General features: G+C 50.5%; 1 protein-coding gene across 7 annotated transcripts in view; it reads right to left on the bottom strand.

Moving 5' to 3' along the window:
* The window catches only part of MPP2 (membrane palmitoylated protein 2), a 52,663-nt gene extending 28,512 nt beyond the window's left edge, over window positions 1–24,151 (bottom strand). For 2 of the 7 annotated variants that reach the window (XM_030799686.1, XM_012497731.2), the window contains exons 1-2: window positions 16,864–17,011; window positions 14,646–14,764 (exon numbers count right to left, since the gene is read on the bottom strand). In XM_030799686.1, coding sequence (XP_030655546.1) covers window positions 14,646–14,764; window positions 16,864–16,945 — 201 coding nt within the window. In that variant the 5' untranslated portion in view covers window positions 16,946–17,011. Of the gene's footprint in view, window positions 1–14,645; window positions 14,765–16,863; window positions 17,012–20,822; window positions 20,887–23,522; window positions 23,622–23,861 lie in introns of those variants that run through there. The other 5 variants (XM_003270761.4, XM_030799684.1, XM_012497733.2 and 2 more) reach the window with 5 other exon arrangements.
* Between the last annotated feature and the right edge of the window lie 594 nt (window positions 24,152–24,745).

The following is a 24,745-nucleotide window of genomic DNA, read 5'->3' as shown; positions in this document are numbered from 1 at the left end:
TCCACCGGACATTATGGTTGGGTGGGGCCTTGAAGACCCTGAAGCCCAGGATGAGGAAATTAGGGAGGTAGAATAACTTTCCCAGGGTCAATGGGACTTGAACTTGCATCTCCAGGCCCTCAACTCCGTGTTCCCAGTGAATGAGGGGACAGGAAATCAGCGCATGGTGCCAGGAGCAGGCCCTGCACCTATTTGTTGCTCTGCTGGCTCTGGGCTCCATACCAAGGTGCGCTGAAAACGGAAAAGGAATCCTTTGCCAGTGACCAGCCCAGTGGGGAGGGTTAGGTTAGATGGGTCAGGAAGAAAGGAATTCCATTTCAAGAATATGTATGAAGACCTTTTTTCCCCTCTGAATCTTTGAAAGATCATTGCAGACAACACAAGCCACTTTACCCCAAAGTATTTCAACATGTATTTCATAGGAACAAAGACATTCTGCTGCATAAACCACAATACCATTATCACCTGCAAGAAATTTAACATCGATTCATTAATATATTATGTAAGACAGTCCACATTCAAATGTTCACTCTTGTCCCAAAAGTATCCTTTATAATTTTATATTTTTTCTGATTCAGGATCTAATTGATGATCATATGTTGTATTTGGTTGACACATCTTTTTATTCTCTTCTAATCTAGAACAGATCCCAATAACTTTTAGATTTTCAGAACATTTGTTGTTTTGTTTTTTTTGTTTCTGTTTTTGTTTTGTAGGGACAGGGTCTCACTATGTTGCCCAGGCTAGTCTCAAACTCTTGGCTTCAAGCGATCCTCCCGCTTCAGGCTCCCAAAGCCTGGGATTACAGGCATGAGCCACTGCACCCAGCCTAGACATTTTTAGACTCCAGGCCAGTAGTTTTTAGGATGCTCTACCACTAGATTTAGTTGACTGTTTCCTCATGATTAGACTTACGTTAATCCTTTTGACAAGAGTTCTACATAGCTGATCTTGTGTCTTTGTGTCTTTCCCATACTTTGAGACTATGTGACTATTCTGTTCCCCCAAAATCCTTCACCAATGGATTTAGTGTCAATTTATGACCCTTGCCTAAATGAATTATTATACTGGAGGTTGCAAAACAGTGATTACCTAATTCCCATCATTCCTTCTACATTTATTGGCATTCTACTGTAAGAATGAGCTTTTCAGCCAGGCACAGTGGCTCACGCCTGTAATCCCTGCACTTTGGGAGGCCAAGGCAGGTGGATCACCTGAGGTCAGGAGTTTGCAAAACAGCCTGGCCAACATGGTGAAACCCCGTTTCTACTACAAATATAAAAAATTAGCCTGGCCGTGAACCCGGGAGGCGGAGCTTGCAGTGAGCCGAGATCGCGCCACTGCACTCCAGCCTGGGTGACAGAGCGAGACTCCGTCTCAAAAAAAAAAAAAAAAAATTAGCCTGGCATAGTGGTGGGCGCCTGTAATCCCAGCTACTCAGGAGGCTGAGGCAGGAGAATCGCTTGAACCTGGGAGGTGGAGGTTGCAATGAGCCGAGATCATGCCATTGCACTCCAGCCCGGGCAACAGGAGCGAAACTCCGTCTCAAAAAAAAAAAAAAAAAAAAAAAAGAATGAGCTCTTCTTTTCTCCCTACCACCTTACTCCTCTTTCTCTCCTTCTCTCTCTCATGATATCACTATGAATTTTTTTTTATTCCGTGTGTTCTAATCCATTACGATCACTATCTTCGTTGACCCAGTTTATCCCAAATTTGTCCAGTGGGAGCCCCATTCACATCTCTGTCCTGTTGACATTTTCCCATCAGTCCTTGAGCATCTTCTTCCCTTCTGGCACAGGCTCATCTGATGCGTTCCCTACCCCAGGTCTGGAATCAGCAATTTCTCCAAGGAACCCTGATTTCTTTTAGCAGGAGATAGTATTTAGAAACCAAGATGTGGGCACTCAGTACCCATTGTTTCTGGGCATCATTTCTTTGGCAGTCATTAGTAGATACTCTAAAGGACTCTAAACTCTAAAGGATTTTTCTCATCTTCCCCCATTCCATATTTGTGTCTCCCTTCTCCTTCAGTGAGAACTTATTTCCCAATAACATCAATATATTTACTTATTTGTTCTGTCCTTCAATAGTCAAAGCAGTTTCAGAATTGCTATACAACTGCTACTACCTATCACAAATCTATTAAGTAAAAATCAGCGGGAAAGGGTAGTAGGGGCTTAAGGGATAAAAGACTACACACTGGGTACAGTGTACACTGCTTGGGTGATGGGTGCATCAAAATCTCAGAAATCACCACCAAAGGCCAGATGAGGTGGTTCACGCCTGTAATCCCGCACTTTGGGAAGCCGAGGCAGGAGGATCACCTGAGGTCAGGAGTTCGAGACCAGCCTGACCAACATGGTGAAACCCCATCTCTACCAAAAATACAAAATTAGCTGGGCATGGTGGCACACGCCTGTAATCCCAGCTACTCAGGAGGCTGAGACATGAGAATCACTTGGACCCAGGAGGCAGAGTTTGCAGGGAGCTGAGATCACGCCACTGCACTCCAGCCTGGGCAACAGAGCAAGACTCTGTTTCAAAAAAAATGAATTAAATAAATATATTGCCCTTCCTTACATAAAACATAGAACACTGTATATACCCTTTGATACTCTAGGGCTTTTATTTAACTGGTTTGGTTTGTTTTCTGGCTTTTTATTTAAAAATAGGTCATAGAAATCACTCTATGAAACTGCATGGAGATCTTCCTTTATTAATTATTATTATTAGTTTGTTTGAGATGGAGTCTTGCTGTGTCACCCAGGATGGAGTGCAGTGGCGTGATCTCGGCTCACTGCAACCTCTGCCTCCCTAGGTTGGGATTACAGGCATGAACCACCATGCCCATCTTATTATTTTAATTACTGCATTTGACTCCATTGCAGGACTGGATTCCTGTAATTTATTCAACCAGTCTCCATGGGTATTTAGTTTGTTTCTAATACTTTGCTATTGCAAATAATGTTACAGTAAATGACTCTGGCATAGTATTCTATATCTGTGGAGAAGATCTTCCATGTAAATTCCTAGAAATCTTGCTGGGTCAAGCAGCAAATACATACGTAATTTTCTTAGATATTGACAAATTTCCCTCCATGGGACTTTGGCCAGTTTGCCCTCCTGCTAGCACTGTATGAGGGATTTTCTTTAAGCTCACCACCAGAGTGTTGATCAAACATTTGCATGTCTGCCAATCACATGGAGGAGAAATGATCTCTCAGTGGGGCTTACTTTGCATTTTGCTTATTATGAGTAACGTCAAACATCTCTCCATATGTTTAAGGGCCATCTGTATATCTTTTTCTGTGAATTGTCTACTCATGTCTTTCCCAATTTTTCTGTCAGCTCTTGGTTTTTATTCTTTTCCCTATTTTAAAAAATGTTTTCTCGCTATTGGGAAAATTAGCCCTTTGTGATATCTCTTGCAAATAATTTCCCCCAGTTTGCCACTTGTCTTTTGACTCTGCTTGTGGTGTTTTTGCATGCAAAAAAAAAAAATTAGGTCAGGTGCAGTGTGGTTCACACCTGCAATCCCAACACTTTAGGAGGTCGAGGAGGGAAGACTGCTTGAGCCCAGGAGTTCAAGACCAGCCTGGGTAAGACGGCAAGCCCCTGTTGCTACAAAATATTTTTAAGATGCACCTGAGCATTTTTAATGCTCATTTTAATGCATGGTGACATGCACCTGAGGTCCCTGCTACTCTTACTTGGGAGGCTGAGGTGGAAGGATCGCTTGAACCCAGGAGATTGAGGCTGCAGTGAGCACTGTTTGCACCACTGCACTCCAGCCTGAGTGACAGAGCAAGACCCTGGCTCAAAAAACAATTTTTTTTTAATGTGGGTGAATTTAATAATCTTTCATGCATTTGAATTTTGAGGCATAGTTTTTTGTTTTTTTGTTTTTTTTAAGGGAGGGCTTTTCCCATATACAGAGCCTTGTTTTCTTCTAGGACGTGTATGATTTATATTCTCACATAGAGATCTCTGATCCACTTGGAGTTCATTCTGATATATGATGTGAGGAATAAATATACTTTGATATATTTCAAAATGACTATCCAGATGTTCCAATACCATTTATTAAAAATTCATGGCAGGGCACAATGGCTCACACCTGTAATCCCAGCACTTTGGGAGGCCAAGGCAGGAGGATCACTCAAGCCCAGGAGTTCAAGACAGCAAGACCCCATCTCTATTTTTAAAAATTTTTTTAATTAAAAAAATTCAAAAGAAAACTATTGTTCGATTTTTTTAGATGTGAGAATAGTAGTGTAACTTTAAAGAATCCTTTTCAGTTGAGCCCAGGAGTTTATATACACAATGAAACACTTGCAGATACATCTATTATGGCTGAGATGTACTCCAAAACAATGAGGAGAGAGGGAAGTGGGTAAAGGTGTGAATGAAACAAGATTATGCATGACTATTGAATGTTGAAGTGGGGTGCTAGGTGATGGAGGTTCAGGATATATTTTTAAATGTTTTCATAATAGAAAATTTGTTTAGCCATGAGATGGTGAGATTTGAGTAATACCTCATAGGACTGCTGTGAGGATTTGGTGAGATGGACACAGTGCCTGGCAGACAGCAGGTGCTCAATAAAGGCTAGATGCTTTCTGCCTTCTCTTTTCCCAAACAGGCCAGGGAACAGCACCCCACATGGCCCCACAGCCTCCTAAACCATCCTTTGCCAGGTGGGCAGCATTTTAGACTGACACCCACAACCTACTGGGGAAACAGACAGCTGATGGGGCAAAGGAGTAGCATCTGGGGAAACGAACAAGCCCCAGAGGGTTGGTCTTCCACAGAGCCCTATGTGATTTTCAGTCATTTAGCTCGGCCCAGCCTATGGAGCCCCAGAGTGAAGGAGGCGTCCCAGCTCTGGCTCTATTACCCTATGCTTAGGACAATGTTGGGAATCAAAGCCCTAATAACTGAGTGTCAAGAATAAACAAAGGCACTCAGGCAGCAATAATCTCACCATGGCAACTCTTGCATGGCTCTTTTGGGTTAACAGGAGCCAGCTCTGGCACAGGTGTCCTGATGTGAGCATTAGAAAGGTCACTCATTTTGACTTTAGCACTATCTGGTCCACGCATGGAGGACAAGTTTTCCGAGGAGATGTGCTTGACCAAGGGGGAAGCCAGGGTGCCTCCTAAGCTGCTTACCTCCTATCTTTGACTTAATGACATTCCCACCATGGGCTAATCCATTCCTCCTCCTGTGGCCACCCCTGGACGTTTTATACTCACAGATATGAAAGCACAGCTCTCCAAGCTCAACCTCACAGCCCAAAGGAAACTAAACATTTAATCATTCAAATACAAAACCAACAACTCAGTGGGCTGAACTAAACAAATAATTTTTTTTTTTTAGATGGAGTCTCACTCTGTAGCCCAAATTGGAAGGCAGTGGCACAATCTTGGCTCACTGCAACCTCCACTTCCCGGGCTCAAGCAATTCTTGCGCTTCAGGCTCCCGAGTAGCTGGGACTACAGGCATGCGCCACCACCCCTGGCTAACTTTTTATATTTTAGTAGAGACGAGGTTTCACCATGTTGCCCAGGATAGTCACAAACTCCTGAGCTCAGGTGATCTGCCTGCCTCGGCCTCCCAAAGTGCTGGGATTACAGGCGTGAGCCACCACACCTGGCCTAAATTAGATTTTTTAAACGATATAACAAGGATCTAAGAGAACCCACCACCCAAACTAAAAAACAAAGCTCTTGTCAATATCCTACATCTAACCACATGCCCCACTCACCCTTCCCACTTGCAGAAATCACCATCTTTTTTTTTTTTTTTTTTTTTTAGACAGAGTCTCGCTCTATCGCCCAGGCTGGAGTGCAATGGCACAATCTCGGCTCACTGCAACCTACACCTCCCAGGTTCAAGCGATTCTCCTGCCTCAGCCTCTCGAGTAGCTGGGATTACAGCATGCACCAACACACCCAGCTAATTTTGTATTTTTAGTAGAGATGGGGTTTCTCCATGTTGGTCAGGCTGGCCTTGAACTCCCGACCTCAGGTGATCTGCCCGGCTCAGCCTCCCAAAGTGCTGGGATTACAGGCATGAGCCACCATGCCCAGCTGAAAGCACCATCTTGATTTAGTGTGTTTGTCATTCCCTGGCTTCCCAGTTAAAGAGTTTTAATGTGTCTGTATGTATTCTACATACTTCTGAAATGAATATAGTTAATAAAAAGGGAATCGTGTCTGTCCAAATGCATTTATTTATTTTTTTATTTTTTGAGATGGCGTCTCGCTCTGTTGCCCAGGCTGGAGTGCAGTGGCGCAATCTTGGCTCACTGCAACCTCCGTCTCCCGGGTTCACGCCATTCTCCTGCCTCAGCCTCCCGAGTAGCTGGGACTACAGGCGTGCACCACCACGCCCGGCTAATTGTTTGTATTTTTAGTAGACACGGGGTTTCACCGTGTTAGCCAGGATGGTCTTGATCTGACCTGGTGGTCCACCCACCTCAGCATGCCAAAGTGCTGGGATTACAGGTGTGAGCCACCGCGCCCGGCCATATTTTCTATGACATAAAAAAGGGGGAAATCATGACTTTATCCATCCCTGGGGTCTGATTTTTTTTCACTTAACATTAAGTGTACAATTATTTCCCTTACTTTTTTACTCACTATTATTTTGCTAAGACTTATTCTTCTTTTTCATGTTAAGTGACACATGGCCCAGAACTAGAAGAGTGATTTGAATTTCTGTGGTAGCCATTCATTTCATTCTGCTCTGAAAATCATCCTCAGCAAAGCAGGGGGCTCAAGCTCATGGTAAACCAGAAGCTTGGGTGGGAGACACAGCTAGCTCGTAGTGGGGCCAGCCTGCACTCTGTTCTGTTTGCTCCCAATCCAGAGCTGTAGCAGGCTGCAAATGCAAACACTACACAGTCATTTCACTGAAAAGTTTTCCCTCTGCCCTCCATTCCAACCCCCCGATCATGGCAAAAGACAGGGAATTCCTATTTGAAGCCCTGGTTCATAATTAAATAGTGAAATTAAAAGCTGAAAGATGTCCCAGAGAGTAGTGTGTCAGAAAGTAAAGGAACTCTTTAATCTGGGTTTGACAGATGTGACTTGCTTTAGCCAATGGGCCATTATCAAATGTGAGCAGAGGCTTAGAAAGTGCTCGTGACTGGGGGCTTGTCCTTCCTTGCTTGTGAGACCACCACGTGAAGGTGGCTGAGGATGAGAGACCCTCCTAGAGGATGAGAGACCCTCCTAGAGGATGACAGACCACATGGGAAGGGGTCTGGCCATCCCAGACATTGCAGTTTTCCCAGCTAAGACACCAGATATGTGAGTGAGGCCATCCCGGACCACCCAGCCCCAGCTAAGCAAGAACAACCAGGCCAGAAGAACAACCCAACCAACCCACAAAATCGGGGAATTAAATCACAGTTGTTTTAAGCCATGACACAGCAGGATGGTTTGTTACACAGCAAAAGTGAACTGATACACTGGCCTCACCACTATACCCTCTGCTTGTCATGTCCCCTTGTCAGAGCCCCCATCTTAGTGACCTCCCTAGACCTTTATTCTTCTAGGGCCCTGTCTTGCTTTCCCAGGTCTTCCACCCTAGCCTCCCCACAGAACAAGAGGCCTCCCTGTGAACTCCAGTCTGAAGCTAAGATTATAACAACTCTTTCTGATTCAAAAAGCACTTCTGGCCGGGTGTGGTGGCTCACGCCTGTAATCCCTGCACTTTGGGAGGCCGAGGCGGGTGGATCACCTGAGGTCAGGAGTTCGAGGCCAGCCTGGCCAACATGGTGAAACCCTGTCTCTACTAAAAATACACAAATTAGCTGGGGATGATGGGCCTGTAATCCCAGCTACCCGGGAGGCTGAGGCAGGAGAATCGCTTGAACCTGGGAGGTGGAGGTTGCAGTGAGCCGAGATTGCACCATTGCACTCCAGCCTGGGAAACAGAGCAAGACTCTGTCTCAAAAAAAAAAAAAGCACCTCCACTTCCATAACCTCCACCTAGCCCCACCACGACTCTGAGGGATAGGTATCATTCTCCCCACTTCTCAAAAGAAATAACTGGGCTGGGCATGGTGGCTCACGCCTATAATCCTAGCACTTTAGGAAGCCAAGGTGGGAAGATCACTTGAGCTCAGGAGTTCAAGACCAGCCTGGGCAACATAGTGAGACCTCACCTTTCTTTTAAAATAAATACATAAATAAATATTAATTTTTAAAAAATTCCCCCATAAGAAATAACTGAAGTTCAGAGAGGTTGACAGATACACCAAACTCACAAAGCCAGTCAGTGGAATCTTCTGACTCCAAGCCCTGTGTTCTTTCTTCTTCATCTCATGTGAATTAGTTCACACCAGCCTTCACATGCTTCTCAGGCTGTCCCCATTAATAACAATTTTTCTGAATTTCTGAATGTTCCCTGCCTTGGATTCCTCACCTTGGCCTTGTCTGCAGCTGGAACACCTGCTGCTGGATCCATGTCAGCCCTCCCAGATGCCAGCCACCTGCCGGGGCCACCACTTGCTGTGTGCAGCCAACCGCCTGGACTTCTGATCTCTCTGCCAGACTTGACTTCCCTTAGGGCCTTTAACCCTCTGGGTTTGTATCCTCAGGCCCTGCCCCTCCCTGGTCCCAGATCTACCTAGCCTGGCCCCTCCCACACTGTCTGCCACATCCCCAGAGAGTGTCAAGCCCAGCTCCACAGCGTAAGGGTGGGAGGCCAACAGCTACCACATGTGGCTCCAATCTGATTTCATTCCTGTGGGTTTCTGGGCCACTTCACCAAGTTTTTGCAGCTGGATCTTTGATCACAGTGCTTTGTCTATTAGGTTAGAAATTTGTCTGTGTATACATAATGATTAAAATTGGTGAGAAGGAGGAAGTAGGTCCCATTGTCCAATGCAGGGAGCTCTGAGAGACATGTCTTTGATGAGAGGAGTGGCAAATTTACATTGCAAAGGATCACCCATACAAGGACAGAAGAAATGTATGGCTTTTTTTTTTTTCAATGAGCTCAGGCTCCTTTATGGAGATTCACTTCCTGTTTGTTTCACAACTACAGGGAGAGAGAAGTCACTGGATTGCCTTAGCCCATTAGCCTCGTACTGGGGGTCTCAGAGGGGAAGAAACGTCCATACTCTCTTCTATTGTGCTCTATGAATCCGGAACCATACCAGGAATTTCTTGGAAAAAATCCTGACCAGCTTCTCGCCAAAAACGTTTCTAGAGAAGGGAGTTTACTTACAATGTGACACAGCACATTGGTTCATTCTCAATTAGGCTTTACTGTGAGGTCCCAGGACTGGGGCATTGTGGGGTCCAGTGAAAGGAAGACAGACTTGGGCTTCATCAGGAAAACAAACTATCTGGCAGTTCACTGCCATAACCCCAGCACTGTGCCTGCTATGTGGTGAGTGCAAAATAGATATTTGTTGGATGGATGGATGGATGGATGGATGGATGGATGGATGGATGGACGGACGAATGAGTGAATGACATAGCCAGCCAGCCAGCAAACCCATCATTAGAGAGCTGTCAAGCAGACTGTCGAGTGGACTGGACCAGAGAGGAATGCTATCAAGGGGGACCCTGCTTTGAAGGGTATTGGCAAGAGGGCTGTCTCACTCTGAGAATCTGCCATCCCAAAGCAGAGTCTCACTGTCTCACTGTGGAGACAATAGCTAAAGTACCCAGAGGTGATATGGGCTCATAAACCCAACTCTGAAATGAATTTTGGAAAGTTACAGATGTTGAGGTTCAAAACTGCACATATTCATCAATTTCACTGCCAAGTGTCCATTCTAGAGAAACCCCCACATGCGTGCAGAAGCAGATGGATATGAGGATGTTCACTGCAGCACTGTTTTTAAGAGAGCAAAATCAGCAGTGACATACACCTCTCTCAGGAGGGGAACCAATAAACAAACAGCTCTATTCATATATTAGAACAGGAGTTCCCAACCCCCAGGCCATGGACCAGTACTGGTCCGTGGCCTGTTAGGAAGTAGGTGAACAGCAGGAGGTGAGCAAGCATTACTGCCTGAGCTCCACCTCCTGTCAGATCAGTGGTGGCATTAGATTCTCATAGGGGTGCCAACCCTACAGTGAACTGCACATGCCAGGGATCTAGGTTGTGTTCTCCTTATGAGAAGTCTAACGAATGCCTGATGATCTGAGTGGAACAGTTGCATACCAAAACCACCCCCCTCACCCTGATCCGTGGAAAAATTGTCTTCCACAAAACTGGTCCCTGGTGCCAAAAAGGTTGGGAACTGCTGTATCCGAACACCACACCACAGTTCAAATGAATCTCCCTAACTCTATCTATATCTATACTTAGGTCGATAGCTGTACTACTTGTATGAAATAGAAATCTCAAGAACAGAAGCATCTTACACTATCATTTCATTTATATAAAATTTAAAAGCACACGTAATGGCCAGGCATGGTGGCTCACGCCTGTAATCCCAGCACTTTGGGAGGCTTGGAGGCAGGCGAATCATGGGGTCAGGAGTTCGAGACCAGCCTGGCCAATATGGGAAACCCTGTCTCTACTAAAAAAATACAAAAATGGCCGGGTGAGGTGGCTCACGCCTATAATCCCAGCACTTTGGGAGGCCGAGGCAGGCGGATCTCTTGACCATCCTGAGATTGAGACCATCCTGGCCAACATGGTAAAACCCCATCTCTAATAAAAATACAAAAATTAGCTGGGCATGGTAGCGAGTGCCTGTAGGCATAGCTACTTGGGAGGCTAAGGCAGGAGAATCACTTGAACCCAGGAGGCGGAGGTTGCAGCGAGCTGAGATTGTGCCACTGCACTCCAGCCTGGTGACAAAGTGAGACTCCATCTCAAAAAAAAAAAAATTACAAAAATTAGCCAGGCATGGTGGTGCATGCCTGTAGTCCCAGCTACTCGGGAGGCTGAGGCAGAAGAATTGCTTCAACTTGGGAGGCGGAGGTTGCAGTGAGCTGAGATTGCGCCACTGCACTCTAGCCTGGGCAACAGAGTGAGACTCCAGAGGAAAAAAAAAAGCACACATAACAAAGGTAGAGCCAGGCATGGTGGCTCATGCCTATGATCCCAGTGCTTTGGGAGGCTGAGAGGATCACTTGAGGCCAGGAGTTTGAGACTAGCCTGGACAACATAGCAAGACCCTGCCTCCACAAAAAAAATTACAAATTAGCCAGGCATGGTAGTACATCTTTGTAGTCCCAGTTACTCAGGAGGCTAAGGCAGGAGGATCATTTGAGCCCAGGAGTTCCAGGCTGCAGTGAGCTATAATTGTTCCACTGTACTCCAACCTGGGAGACAGAAAAAAAAAATTCCCACAAAGGTATATTGTTTACAGCTAAACACATATGTAGGCAACATAAGCCAACATTCAATGAAATGACATCAATCTCTAGGCAGTGGTTACCTGTGGGAAGGGAATGCAGTGAAAATGAGGAAGGCGAGAGGCATTAACTGTGTCAAACTTTTTATTTATTTATTATTATTTTTTGAGACAGTGTCTCACTCTCACCCAGGCTGGACTGCAGTGGCGTGATCATGGCTCATTGCAGCCTCGACCTACCCAGCTCAAGCAACTCTCCCGCCTCAGCCTCTTGAGTAGTTGGGACTACAGGTGAATGCCACCATGCTTGGCTAATTCTATTTTTTTATGGAGACAGGATTTCACCACGTTCATCAGGCTGGTCTTGAAATCCTGAGCTCAAGTGATCCACCCACCTTGGTCTCCCAAAGTGCTGGGACTAAAGCTGTAAGACACACCGTGCTGTGTGCCTCATACTTTTTATTTCTTAAGAAATGGCAAGAGTCAAAACAAACATTATTAACATTTTGGAGATGGGTACTCAGGAGTTTGTTATGTTATTTTTTTATACTCTTTTGTATTTATTCATTCAACAAATATTCAGTGAGCACCTACTATGTGTCAGGCATTCTGTAGGCTCTGGGGATACTGCAGTGAATCAAAAAGACAAACATTCCTGCCTTCATGGAACGTCTCTATGTCTGAAATGTGTATAATTCCTTGTGATTATTTATTTACTTATTTATCGAAGACAAGCTCTCACTATGTTACACGAACTGCACTTGAACTTCTTGGCCTCAAGCAATGCTCTCACCTCAGCCTCCAGAGTAGCTGGGACTACAGGTGTGTGCCCCTACTCCTGGCTTCTTGTCTTTATTTTTAGTAAATGAGTAGGATCTTCTATTGCTGAATGAAAAGCACCCTGCCATTCTCCAATCTCCTCCATTCTGCTCAGTTTTCTCTTCCCCAGAACTTCCCACTATTAAACCTCTGCAACTTTTCATCTTTCGCTGTTAACAATCTTCCCAAGTCTTCAACCATTTCACAGATAACGTGAACAGGCTACATCCCAAGGACACGGTGTCCCCTGCAGCAGCAATCCCCACTCCAGTGGGACGTGGTCCTCCACATCCCATGCCAGGGCCGGCCATAGCCAGCCTGTGACAGAGTCCCCGCTCTATAGAAAACCCACCACCTGGCTATACCTTCTTTCTCCCCACCCTTGATGTCATTGCCGACTTCCTGGTCACCTCCACCACCATGCACTGAAAACCCTGGGGACTGCCTCAGTCTTCTCCCCATCTTGATGCCTTGCCATAGCCCTACATGCCAATGGGTGTGTGTACAAGCCCATCCCATTCCTGAGCCTTCCATTTCTGAGTGTCTTCAACACTGATGACCTACCTGTCCACTGCAGCCCCATCCTACATTATCATGGCATCCCTAGAACTGTCCTCCTTGGAAAACTTTCACCTCCTACCTCCCTTCCTCTGACCTTGGTCTTTTTCTCTTCCATCTATATCCCCACCATCACCCCTCAAATACTCTGTGACCTCAGAGAGCCACCGAGCCTTCACCTCCATTTTCTCCCTGTTCTGCCTCTTTCCAGCCTGGGCCTTTTTTCTCCGAGCCTCTCTCACCAGCTCCCTTCACAATTCCCTGCATCCGACTTCCACAGCCCCAGGCCAGTACACGCCCTGGACCAAAGCCCCCGCTCCTTTCTCTTCCTCTCTGGATAGAGTCACCCCCACCCTGGGAAATCGGGCACCTGACATGGACAGTCGAGGTCCCCATCCATTTAATTCCTTCTCCCCTTCAGTGACCAGTTAAACCTTCCCTTCTGAATCTTCCTGCTCCATCTCTGATCCCTAATTCCCAGGAGAGGACTGCTCCACCTTCACCAAGAAATCTGAGCAATTAGGTCTGATTTCCCACAGCTCCCAGCCTTGCCTCCAACGCAGCCATGGGCACCATCACCACCTCCCCTCCTCAGGACAGGGGGCATCCTTCCACACTCCCTCAGGCAGGATCCCAGGTGCATTGCTGTCCCCTAGCCCTCACTGCCAAACACCAAGTTCCACCAGTTTACCCTAAGGTCTGGGACCACAGCTCCAGTTCAGGCTCTTAGCATCGTATACTCAACCCACTACAGAGCCGCTAACTGGCCTCTCCAACTTCAGATATAACACCCCAACAGTCCTCCACATGGCTGCCAAAACACCCACATTTGGCCATCATATCCCTGCTTAGATACTGTAAAGCCTGCCAGGCACGGAGGCTCATGCCTGTAATCCCAGCACTTTGGGAGGCTGAGGCAGGCAGATCACCTGAGGTCGGGAATTCGAGACCAGCCTGACCAACATGGAGAAACCCCATCTCTACTAAAACTACAAAATTAGCTGGGCGTGGTGGCACATGCCTGTAATCCCAGGTACTCGGGAGGCTGAGGCAGAAGAATCACTTGAACTCAGGAGGTGGAGGTTGCAGTGAGCCAAGATCACGCCATTGTACTCCAGCCTGGGCAACAAGAGCAAAACTCCTTCTCAAAACAAAACAAAACAAACAAACAAAAAAAACCATAAAGCCTCCCTGATACTCACAGAAGGACGCCCAAGCACCCACACACAGCCCCCAGTGCCCTCCAGACCTGCCAACCTTTGCACAGCTCGCATTGTCTCACACTTGAGGCTCAGCCTCACACCAGCACTTCCAATCCCCTGCACACTCCTGACTCTTTCTTACCTCTGTGCTTCTGCTCAAGCTCTTCTGTGGCCCAGAATGCCCTCCCCCTCTTCCTCATTCTTCCACTCAGCTCAAGTGGTCCTTCCTCCAGGAAGCCCTCCTCGCCCACCCCAGGCTGGGTTAGGCACCTGTCCTTTATGCTCCCAAAATGCCTAGTGTATCTACCTCTATCACTGTCATTACCAAATTGTCCTATAATTTTCTTTTAGTGAATCTCTCCCCAACCTGATACATGGCAGGTGACCTTAGAAAGACATGCACACAAAATGCCCAAAGGCAGAAGGACAGGCAAGATGAATTCTAGAGATTCTCCAACATGTGCATGCTGGGCCACACCAATCACACACTCCACAAGCTGGCAGTCACTAAACATCCACCCACGCACTCACCAGACAGGTGTGGGGGCAGCCCCCTCTACCTGCAGCCACTCAGGTCATCATCTGGGCATGATTTTCTTCTACAGTCCCCTTCAGGGGGGCCTCTTGTGCCACATGTCCCATTCCCAGGGCCCTCTGTAGCTAATACCCCATCCCCTACTGTGCCTCCCCAAGCACAGTGCCCTTGTGCCCACCTCCCTGGAGCACTGTACCTTGGCCAGGGATCTTACTATGGGACTTTCCATAATGCCTCGAAGGAAGATCAGGTCCAGCTCTGCAGCCCCCGTGGCATTGGGGAGGGATCCCAAGTTGTCCAGGACTTGCTGCATGGCTGGGGGAAGGTATGGGCAGTGAGATATACAGGTACCAGCTGGGTACAGAAGACCAAATCACACCACAATACTTGCAACTTCCCCACCCCCATGTCCCACAGAAGACAGCCCCTCCCTGGCAACATTCCCCTCCCTGCCCAGCACAGGCACCCCAGGCCCTTGAATGCCTGGGACAGGGATCCTGGAGGAAGGGGACAGTTTCCTTGGCCTGTTCTCTCCACCCTAGGTAATGCCAGCCTGAGCAGGTGGGAGGCTCCAGGCAGCTGGAAGAGACTCTGAGGTGGAGAGAAGGGAGAAAGGGAAGCAGGTGTCAGGTTCCAGGTCCTGCCCTGTACCAGAAAACCACAAGCTGTTGGGTGGATCACTTGAGGCCAGGAGTTCGAGACCAGCCTGGGCAACAAGGCAAAACCCCATCTCTACTAAAAATACCAAAATTAGCCAGGCATAGTGGTGTAGGTCTGTAATTCTAGCTACTCAGGAGGCTGAGGCAGGAGAACTGCTTGAACCTGTGAGGCAGAGATTGCAGTGAGCTGAAATCACACCACTGCACTCCAGCCTGGGTAGCAGAGCAAGACTGTCTCTGGCCGGGCGCGGTGGCTCACACCTGTAATCCCAGCACTTTGGGAGGCCGAGGCGGGTAGATTGCCTGAGGTCAAGAGTTTGAGACCAGCCTAGCCAACATAGGGAAACCCCATCTCTACTAAAAATACAAAAAGTTAGCTGGGCATAGTGGCAGGCGCCTGTAATCCCAGCTACTCGGGAGGCTGAGGCAGGAAAATCGCTTGAACCCAGGAGGCGGAGGTTGCAGTAAGCTGAGATCCTGCCATTGCACTCCAGCCTGGGCGACAGAGCAAGACTCTGTCTCAAAAAAAAAAAAAAAAGAAAGAAAAGAAAAGAAAGCCACAAGCTCCTCACTCAACCTCTAGATGGGCTGAAGCCCAGGGCTCAGCCACCTGTACCTGGCAGGCTCAAGGATGAGACAGACAGTACTTGGAGCAAGTCCCTGAGTACAGGCCCAGAGTCAAGCAAGTAGCCACACAGGCGCCAGGGCCTGCAGAGCCTCCAGTCTAAGCACCACTAATTCAGTGTGACATTGTACAAGTCACTGTCCCTCACTGGCCTCAGTCTTTCCTGCCTGTAAAATGGATGGATTGGGCTAGATGATGTCTACAGGCCTTCAGCTCTGAGTGACAATGATCTGTAATCACTGAGAAATTAACATAGATGATAGGAAGTCAAAGCTGAGGCCTGGAATGCTGGCAGGAGCTAGGGAAACAGGCACTGGAGGCTTTGGTGTGACCCAAAGGCCGAGGTCACACCAAGTCATCACAGGGATAAGCAAACTCTCAGCCCGGAATGGAACATAACGGAGGACACGATGACACCTGCAGCTGGGCCGCAACAACACCCCTGAGACCTGAGGTGGGGGCTGCCTTCACTCACTGGCAGAGGTGGGAGTTCCAGGCTGTGGCAAGTTCCGGGGAAAGGAAGTGAGAAGCAGAATGTGCCCAGCTGGGGGCAGAGATGGGTGAGGGGTATCATTACTCTGCCACCATGCCGCCCATGCCTACATCTGCATAACAGCACCCAGGCCACGGAGGACGGGGGAGGATGCACCCCTGGCGCCTCTCAATGCTCTTGTCAGTGTCCCCTCCTCCAGGAAGGAACAGGAGTGGGGAGGAGGGGGCACTGGAACTGGAGCTGGCAGAGATGGTTCAGGGACTCCTGCACTCCCATCTCCTTCCTCCTCCTGCTCCCTGCCTTCTCCAGAAAAAAAATCCAAGCTTGCCCTTCAGACCCCTCTTGCTCAGGCCAGGGCTGGGCATTGGTCAGAGACCTGCGAGGCCCTCAGTGGGCTCTGAAAGAGGCCAGGGCAGGGACCCTTCCCTTCCTGCCAGGGTATGCCAGATTCCCTCCGTCAGTTATCTGGGGGAGGACTGAGCCAAGGGAGTTGGTGCCCTCTGCCCAGGACAGCTCTCCTGAAGGTGCCCTCAGATGACCTCTCCCAGGCCACCCTCCCCAGATGCCCCGACTCTGCTGGAGGAAGGTAGGCTAAGGGGCCAGCTGCCCCGCCCCTATCTGGCCCGCCCTTCCCTACCTTCCCTCTGGAGCTCCGCTTCCTCAGAAGACTCCAGGGATATACCCTCCAAGGAGACCCCGCTGCCTGGGCTGCCTGCCATGGCGGCCCCCAGACTCTGGGACTCCGCGAGCGTCCTATACGCCGCAGTCTGCCACCTCCCCAGCCAGAGCCTGGCGGGGCTGGGGAAGGCGGGAGTCGGGGAGCGCCCTCTGAGGAACCAGCCAATGGCAAGGCTCAGCCGCCGTGACCGCCTTGCTGATTGGCTAAAGCCCCGACTGGCGCTGCGCCGTGCAGAGCAGGCGGTAACCCGGTGGGAGAAGGGTGTTAGGCGGGAGCCCTAGTCCCACAGATTGCCCGATCCCCAGCATGTCAGTGTCGGTGGGGATGGGGAAGAGGGGGCTAACAGGAGGTTTGGGGGAGGGGGTAGGCATGCTGCCCCTTCAAGACTGGCGCGGTACCCCGAGACCCTCCCCTCACAGCCAACTTCAGGAGACCCGAGGGAGAAAAGTCTTAGCCCATCTTGTCCCTGTACCCTCTTCTCTAGAAGCCCCTCCTCTAATACACCCCATGCCACCTCCTCCCTATGCCCTCTGACCTCTGCTCTCAGTCCCCTCTCCAGGCCCTGTTTCCTTTACAGTGGTCCCTCAGTCGAAGGAAGTCCCCAAGAACGACTCAGCCCTCCACCGGAAGGCAGCCTCACTTGGGCATGGGGCAAATACCTCAAGCCTCAGACGCCTCCCCCTACCCGCCCTTGGTCAGCCACTGGGAGGCAGGGTACGTGGGGGAGATGGCATCGCTGTGGGTAGGGACGGTGCCCCAGCCCTGCTTACCCCTCGCCTCACAGCAGCTTCTTCCCCTCCCCCATCTCTGATGAGCTCTTCCCTTTGATGAAGGGGGTGATGCCCAGGAAGCAAGTCAGGCATCTTGGAACTCAGTTCCCCAGAAAGGAAAAGTGAGGGCACATTTGCACACAGGGAAAAGTGTGGGCAGAAGGGAGGGACTCAGCTCCGCCCTGGTGACCCCATTCCTCTGAGATCCTGTGCCCAAGAGGCCACCATCAGGGTACTGCAGCCTCCACTCAGCCATTCCCTGAGGAGTGGCACCAGGTCGCATTGCACCCCTGGTTGCCATGGCAGTAGAATTACACACCAGGACAGTAACCCAGGGATGGAGAAGAGATTTAAAGGGACAGCTCCACCTGAAAGCAGCAACATATCCCAGCCTTGATCCAAAAAGGGAGGGAATCTGGTGACAGGGGAAGAGGGAGCAAGGCTGCAGGTCAGGAGATGCCAGGTTCAGGATCTCTAAGTTCTCAGCCCAGTGCCACTGCCCATTTATCTCCCAACTCTCAGGAAAAGGGCCCCTGACTTTACCCAAAGTAGATATGGGGTCTCCCTGCAAGAGGAATACACCCATACCCTTTCCCTCCCTTCAACCATACTGACCGTTGGGAAAGGGCGGAAAAAGGACCTTGTTAGCTTTGCACTTTGCAGAGTCCAAGGCAGGGATCTGCCAGGGAAGGAGGAGGGAAGGGGAGCCTGAACTCAGAGGCAGGGACACAGCTGTTTCTCTATCCTGTGGGAAGTATAATGACCACCAGATAATAAGGGGCAGAACCCACTATTAGATTTTTGAAGCTGGGAGCTAATGTAGCTCGGGATAGGACAGAGGCTGCCTGAAGGAAGAGAAACACTTTGTACTTCTTCCTTTGAATATGAGAAGCCAGGAGCAGCCCCTCGAACAACATGAAGGGGAGCAGGAGCCCCAGGAGTCCTTTGAGGAAGCAGAACCCACCGCCACATCCCAAGGCTCTACTCCCTGTCCCCCATCCTCCCTCACCATGCCCCCATCAAGTGGTCTGCAACAAGGAAGCCAAATTGCTGGGCTTCCTCCTCCTCCTACGCCCCAGTCAGGTACTATTGATGGGTTTACTGGACAGCCCCGGATGGAGAGGCCATTAAGCACAGGCTCAGGAGTGGATTTAATTAATGCCTAAGCAGCTTACAGTGGGGCCTAGGCAGGCTGAAAGAGGCGGGGAGACCCCAGGGAGCCCAGCAGGCTGGACAGGAGATGGGGGACTGAGCCCTCCAATGCTGCAGAAGCTGGGGACATTAGTGCCATCCCTCCACTGCAAGGAGAAGAGGCCTTTCCTGGACAAGTGTACCACAGTTTAGGCCCTGGCTCACTCCCTTCACTTTCTCAGAGAGGAGGGACAGAGGAATCATTCTACCCAAAGTGGCAGCCCTGGAACCTCTGGCAGAGGCAGTAGCGGGGCCTAGAGTAAGGGAAGGAGCTGCATAGGAGGGAGGCATCCAGGCACGGGGAAGTTCAGACAACTCAGAGCAGAACCATAGCAGTTCCCAGCTGCCTGGGCCTCTGAGGGCCTCTAGCACAGGGAACTTAACTTTCTGGGGTACTGCGTGCACTACGGGAATCCATGAGCCCCTAGAGTGGAATGTACCTTTTGTGCATGGATATATATGTCTACGATGAGGGCTCACTGCTGTCACCAGATTCTAAGTGACTCAGGACCAATAAAAGTTAAGAACAGGCCAGGTGTGGTGGCTCATGCCTGTAATCCCAGCACTTTGGGAGGCCAAGGCGGGTGGATCACCTGAGGTCAGGACAGCCTGGCCAACATGGTGAAACCCAGTCTCTACAAAAATACAAAAATTAGCCGGGCATGATAGCAGGTGCCTGTAATCCCAGCTACTTGGGAGGCTGAGGCAGGAGAATCACTTGAACCTGGGAGGTGAAGGTTGCAGTGAGCCGAGATCCCACCACTGCCCTCCAGCCTGGGCAACAGAGTGAGACTCCATCTCAAAAAAAAAAGAAAAAAAAGAAAAAGAAAAAAGTTAAGAACACTGATCTTGTCCCATCATCTCATCTTAGGGAAATCTCAGGTCTTCAAAGGGAGGTGACTGTTTCAAGGACACAGGGTTAATGCCAAAATAACAACTCAGGCCAGGCACAGTGGCTCACACCTGTAATCCCAGTACTTTGGGAGGTCGAGGCAGGTGGAGCGCTTGAGCTCAGGAGTTTGAGACCAGCATGGGCAACATTTTTGTCTTTACAAAAAATACAAAAATTAGCTGGCCATGGTGATGCACACCTGTAGTCCCAGCTACTCGGGAGGCTGAGGTGGGAGAATGGCTTGAAGCTGGTAGGCAGAGGTTGCAGTGAGCCAAGCTTGCACCACTGCACTCCAGCCTAGGCTAAAGAGCCAGAACTTGTCTCAAAAACAACAACAACAACTTGGTGGCAGCGGCAGCAACAGCAGCATAATAATTATGACTATTCCTAAAAGTAATGTGCTCTCCCATTATAGCCTTTGCGTCTCACAGCAGCCTCTTTACAGAAGAAATGCGAGCTCCAAGAGGTTAAGCAGTTTGCCACTGAGGCTTTGCTAGTTTGTCTGAGTGGCCCACTCCCTTGTCCTAATGCCTCCTACAGAGCCACGTCCAGGTATCCTGACCTGGTATTCTCGTTCCTTCACTCACAGCTTCCTGACCCCCAGTACCCCCTGTCCACCTCTGGCATATGCTGGCCTAGTGGGCAGCGATTATGGACTTCTCAGCCCCAGGCTGTGCTGCTGTAATCCCTCCACCCCCAAGCCATTCTCCAAGGCCCAGCTCCAGGGCCACCACCTGAAGGCCTGGTCCTATGTCACTGCCCTCCAGCAATAGTATGGGTCACCTCTGGAGCATGCATCTCCTGCCCTCCATGGAGGTGAGTTGTGCTCCAGCCCTACACTGGAGCAGGTATGGGTCTTATTCCTTCTCTTCTCCGTTCCAGCACAGGAACCCACACAGAGGAGATGGTCACAGCAGCTGCCAGAAGGAATGGCTGAGTGGTAGGGTGGACAGCAGTGGAGCCAGTTGGTTCTTATCTGGAGCTGTGCAAGTGCCCACCCCTCAGTCCTCCCCTGGCACCCTCTGAACCACTGAAATAAGCTAACGTCCTCACCCCCTTCTTACCAGACTCAGAGTTGGTGGCGGCAACCGGCATGGTGAAGGAGGCAAGGTCTCTGAAACGTCTCTCCTGGAGAGGGGAGAGAGGAGGATGAGCGGATACAAGGGCAAAGCAATGGGGAAGGGAATAGGAAGAGCCTCCCCTTCAGGACCAGCCAGAAAGGTAGGGGAGAAGGTGCTGCCCAGACAGTGGGGGTTGGAGAACAACAATGATTCCAACAGTCCTGGGAAGCAGGAAGAGCAGGTATTACTTGCCTATTTCTCTGAGGAGGAGGAGACCAGGGAGGATAAGGGAGGTTAACTGATTTGCCCAAGATCACAAAGCTAATAAGGAGTGCTAAAATGAAAATCCAGGTTTTATGATTCAAAAATAAGTATATAAATAAAGTGTTTCTTCCTGCTGTCTTTTTTGTTTTTTTTTTGAAGAGGAAACAGGTAGAATTTATAGATGTAAGAACACAATTTGGCTGAGCAAGGTAGCTCACACCTATAATCCCAGCACTTTAGGAGGCTGAGGCAGGAGAGTCACCTGAGCCCAGGAGTTTGCGACCCACCTGGGCAACATGGTGAGACCCCCATCTCTACAAAAAATTAAAAATTATCCGGGTGTGGTGGTGCGTGCCTATGATCCCAGCTACTTGTGGGGCTGAGGCAGGGGGATCTCTTGAGCCCAGGAGGTAGAGGCTATGGTGAGCCATGATTGCACCACTGCACTCCAGCCTGGGCAACAGAGCAAGAACCTGTCTTTAAAAAAAAAAAAAAAGTCATTTTAAAAATAATAAAAGAGTCCATAATTTGAGCCAAAGTAGAAAACATGAGTACTCCCAGACTCCCTGAGAGCCAGAATCACATTGATTTTATTTGCTTCTGGAACCTAGGCCTACCAAAGCGTCGATGTTCCACAGACATTTATCTGGGGGGCTGACAGAAGTGATATCTACCTCTCCATGGCCCCTCTGGCTTGCTCTCTCTCCTCTCTCCCTTTCTTAGCTCAGAGCTGGCACAAGGAGACCAAGTGCTCTGGGCAGAACCAAGCATGGAGTCTACAGCCCCAGTTTCCATTCCAGGGCCTCCCCAGGCTAGGAGTGGCTCCCTCATTCTCCCAGGAGAGGGCAGGGGGTTACCCCCCACCCTTCTTCCCTTTGCCTTCCTGGGCATGTGCTGCTGGATAAAACCCTAATTCCCAGTTGCCATGACAACAGGAGGCAGTGGCTCACAGCAGGGGTGGGGAGTTGGGGGAAGCATCTGGCAGTGCCCACTTTAGGACTGAATGCCTGCTGAGTCCTGGGGATGGGGGAACCACAGCAACTCCACCTCCCTCCAAAGAAGATTCTTCCCGGAGGACTAGTACCTGATTTCAATAAAACCCTCTCTGCTCCCATTCCCTTCTCAGGCCTGAGCCGGTCACCTGAGCTCAGATGACAGAAATTACAAAAGTGAGGGGGATGGATCCCTTTCCTCCCAGCTCTGTCCCTAAGGACATGGAAGAAAGGTGCTTTCAGGGAGAGGAAGGACACCCCTATTCAGGCTACACCCAGGCTGGAAGAAATGCCCAGGATCCACTGTGCTGGCCTGTGCCCCTGGTGCCAATCTCTACTCCCAGAGAGCAGGGAGGAGGGATCCCTTCCCTCCCGCTCCCAGGCCTTGATGACCTGGAGCCTTCTCTTGGCTGGCGCTGCTCTCCCTCATAGGGTCAGAGAAGAGACTCCAGAAGTCCTCCTTCCCTAGAGCGTGGAGGGTGGGAAAAGGCAGGGAGGATCCTGTATGAAATCCCTGCGCTCAGAAGTCTTGCCCAGCCTGCCTGGGTTTTCTCCCGGGGAGTCGGTTCCCACGACATCGGCTGGCTTTGCTCCCCCACGCCCGTCCAAGCCTCTGAGAGGGCGGGGCCTGGCTGTGCCCACAGGAGAACGGCAGTGCCAGGCAAGCTAGCCTGGCTCCGTGCCAACGTCCTGCACCCAGACATCTGGGAACCTGCACCTTGGCTTCCAAAAGCCTGGGCCCAGATGTCCTCTCAGCTTTGCCTCCGAGATATCCACATCACCCAAAGTGTCCGTAGGCGAGCGGACCAACAGCAAAAGGGAGAGGTTTCTTCCAACCTCCCACCCATCCCTCCATCCATACACATACAAAGAGGTGCGGAGAAGAAAGGTCTGACAAAGGCGCTTTGGAGAGCGAGAGGTCGCGGGGAGGTCTGGACAGAACTGAGGGCCAGAGGATGGGGTCGAAAGGCCAGGAGGACGTGCATGCTTGGACAGTCAGATCACCCCTGCCCTAACGGACCCAGCCCTAACACCCTGGACGCTAGGACCTGGGGGAGAGGGGCGTGTTGTGAGCCATCAAAGAAGGCTCTCTGCTTGCGCGCCCGCCGGAGACCAGGGATGAGGTCACTAAATGACTGCCCCGGCCACCAACCCCCACCCCGTCTTTATCCGCAGCCTCCCCCCCACTTAATTGACCTAACTTTCTAACCCTGGCTCTTCGCTTCTGGCACCGGTCCCCTCCCAAGTCTCCAGACCCTAACCCTGGCTCCCGACCCGCCCCGCTACAGCCTGGGAAGCGGGAGAAGCAGCGCGCCCCTTTCTGCGGACCCCCTCCCAGGGAAAATTGTGGTGTTGGCTGCCTACGGGGACCAGGGGGCTACCGGGACCCAGCGCAACCTCTGTCTCGCTCCCCAACCCCCGGAAGCGCTAACAGCACGGTTCTTACGTAATGCCGGGCTTCTAAGTCCCCCCAACCCGCACAGCCCCCGGGGAGGCCGCGCGCATACCCGGGCCCCTCACAGCTCACCACCTTGGTGCCTGAAGCCACTTTGGAGCCCCTACCGCAGGGGCGGGGACCAGTGTCAATGGGCGGCGGGGCTTGGTTCTCCCAACCAGCACCCCAGAAAGAGGGCCCAGGGGCGGGTGGAGAGGGAGGGAACGGGCCTGGGTGAAAGGGGCCTGTGGAGTTTAAACCCAGTGAATAGGGTCCTAAGTGCCGTGCCAGGACGAAAAGGAGGCGGAGGTCTTGGGGTGGGTGCTGGCCCGGGGGCCGGGGGACGCCTACCTGCGCCCCGGGGAGCCCCTAGCTCCGGGCGGCTCCAGCGCAGCCGGGCGCTCAGCGTTTATTGCTTGTCAATCGCTAGCCCGGCTCTTAAAGCGGCGAGGCCTCTCCGCGAGGGGGCGGAGGCCCGGAGGAGAGGGGAGGGGAGGAGAAAGCGGAGGCCGGCACAACTCGGAGGAAGTAGTCTTTCCCAGCAGCTGGTGGTGGGGGGGGCAGCCAGGTAGTGGTTTGGGAGACACCGCACAGAACACGACGCCCTGCTGGCGTCCCACTGGGAAGGGTTAGGGAGGCAGGACTGGTACCAGTACCTGCTGGTGTCCCTCGGCTCTCAAGGATCCCTTAAAAGGGCGATGGTAAAAGTGCCTAATGAGACCGGCTTGATTACTCCGCCCACCCCTCTTGGCTTAGACCCGCGTTCTAGTTCCAGGCGTGCCTCACTTTTCCTCGTTATCCTGCTTCCATTTTGAGAAAAGGAATAGGAGGACTTTAGAGAGACTCCCAGGAAGCAGGATACCAGCCCCAGAAGGCCTCGGGATCGGGGCAGCTTTTTAAGGACTCGGAGGGTGGATATCTGGATTCCAGACTTTCCAGAAATTTTGCAAAAAAGAGGAAATGTCTTCCTGAAAGGATTCAAGAGCCTATTTTAGGTCTGGGTGAGGGAGGCCTGGTCCATTTCCCTGTCTATGGAATAAAGAAGTAACTGGTTAGCCTTCCTCAGAGTCCCAGCCAAAAAAGTAAATAAAGGGTTAAACCCACTGGCCCGCCTTCGCCCAGCCTCCGGCTCCACCCCAGATCTGCTAGTAAAAGATACTGGGCCTCCAAATACGGGAGGCTCTGTGCAGTGCGACTAGCATTTGGGGCTAGCTACGCTACTTCTCCGACCTCGG

This window comes from Nomascus leucogenys, chromosome 19 (genome assembly GCF_006542625.1).
Source record: "Nomascus leucogenys isolate Asia chromosome 19, Asia_NLE_v1, whole genome shotgun sequence".
NCBI lineage: Eukaryota > Metazoa > Chordata > Mammalia > Primates > Hylobatidae > Nomascus > Nomascus leucogenys.
Note: the sequence above shows the minus strand (reverse complement) of the source record. Positions and strands in the feature narration are given on the sequence as shown.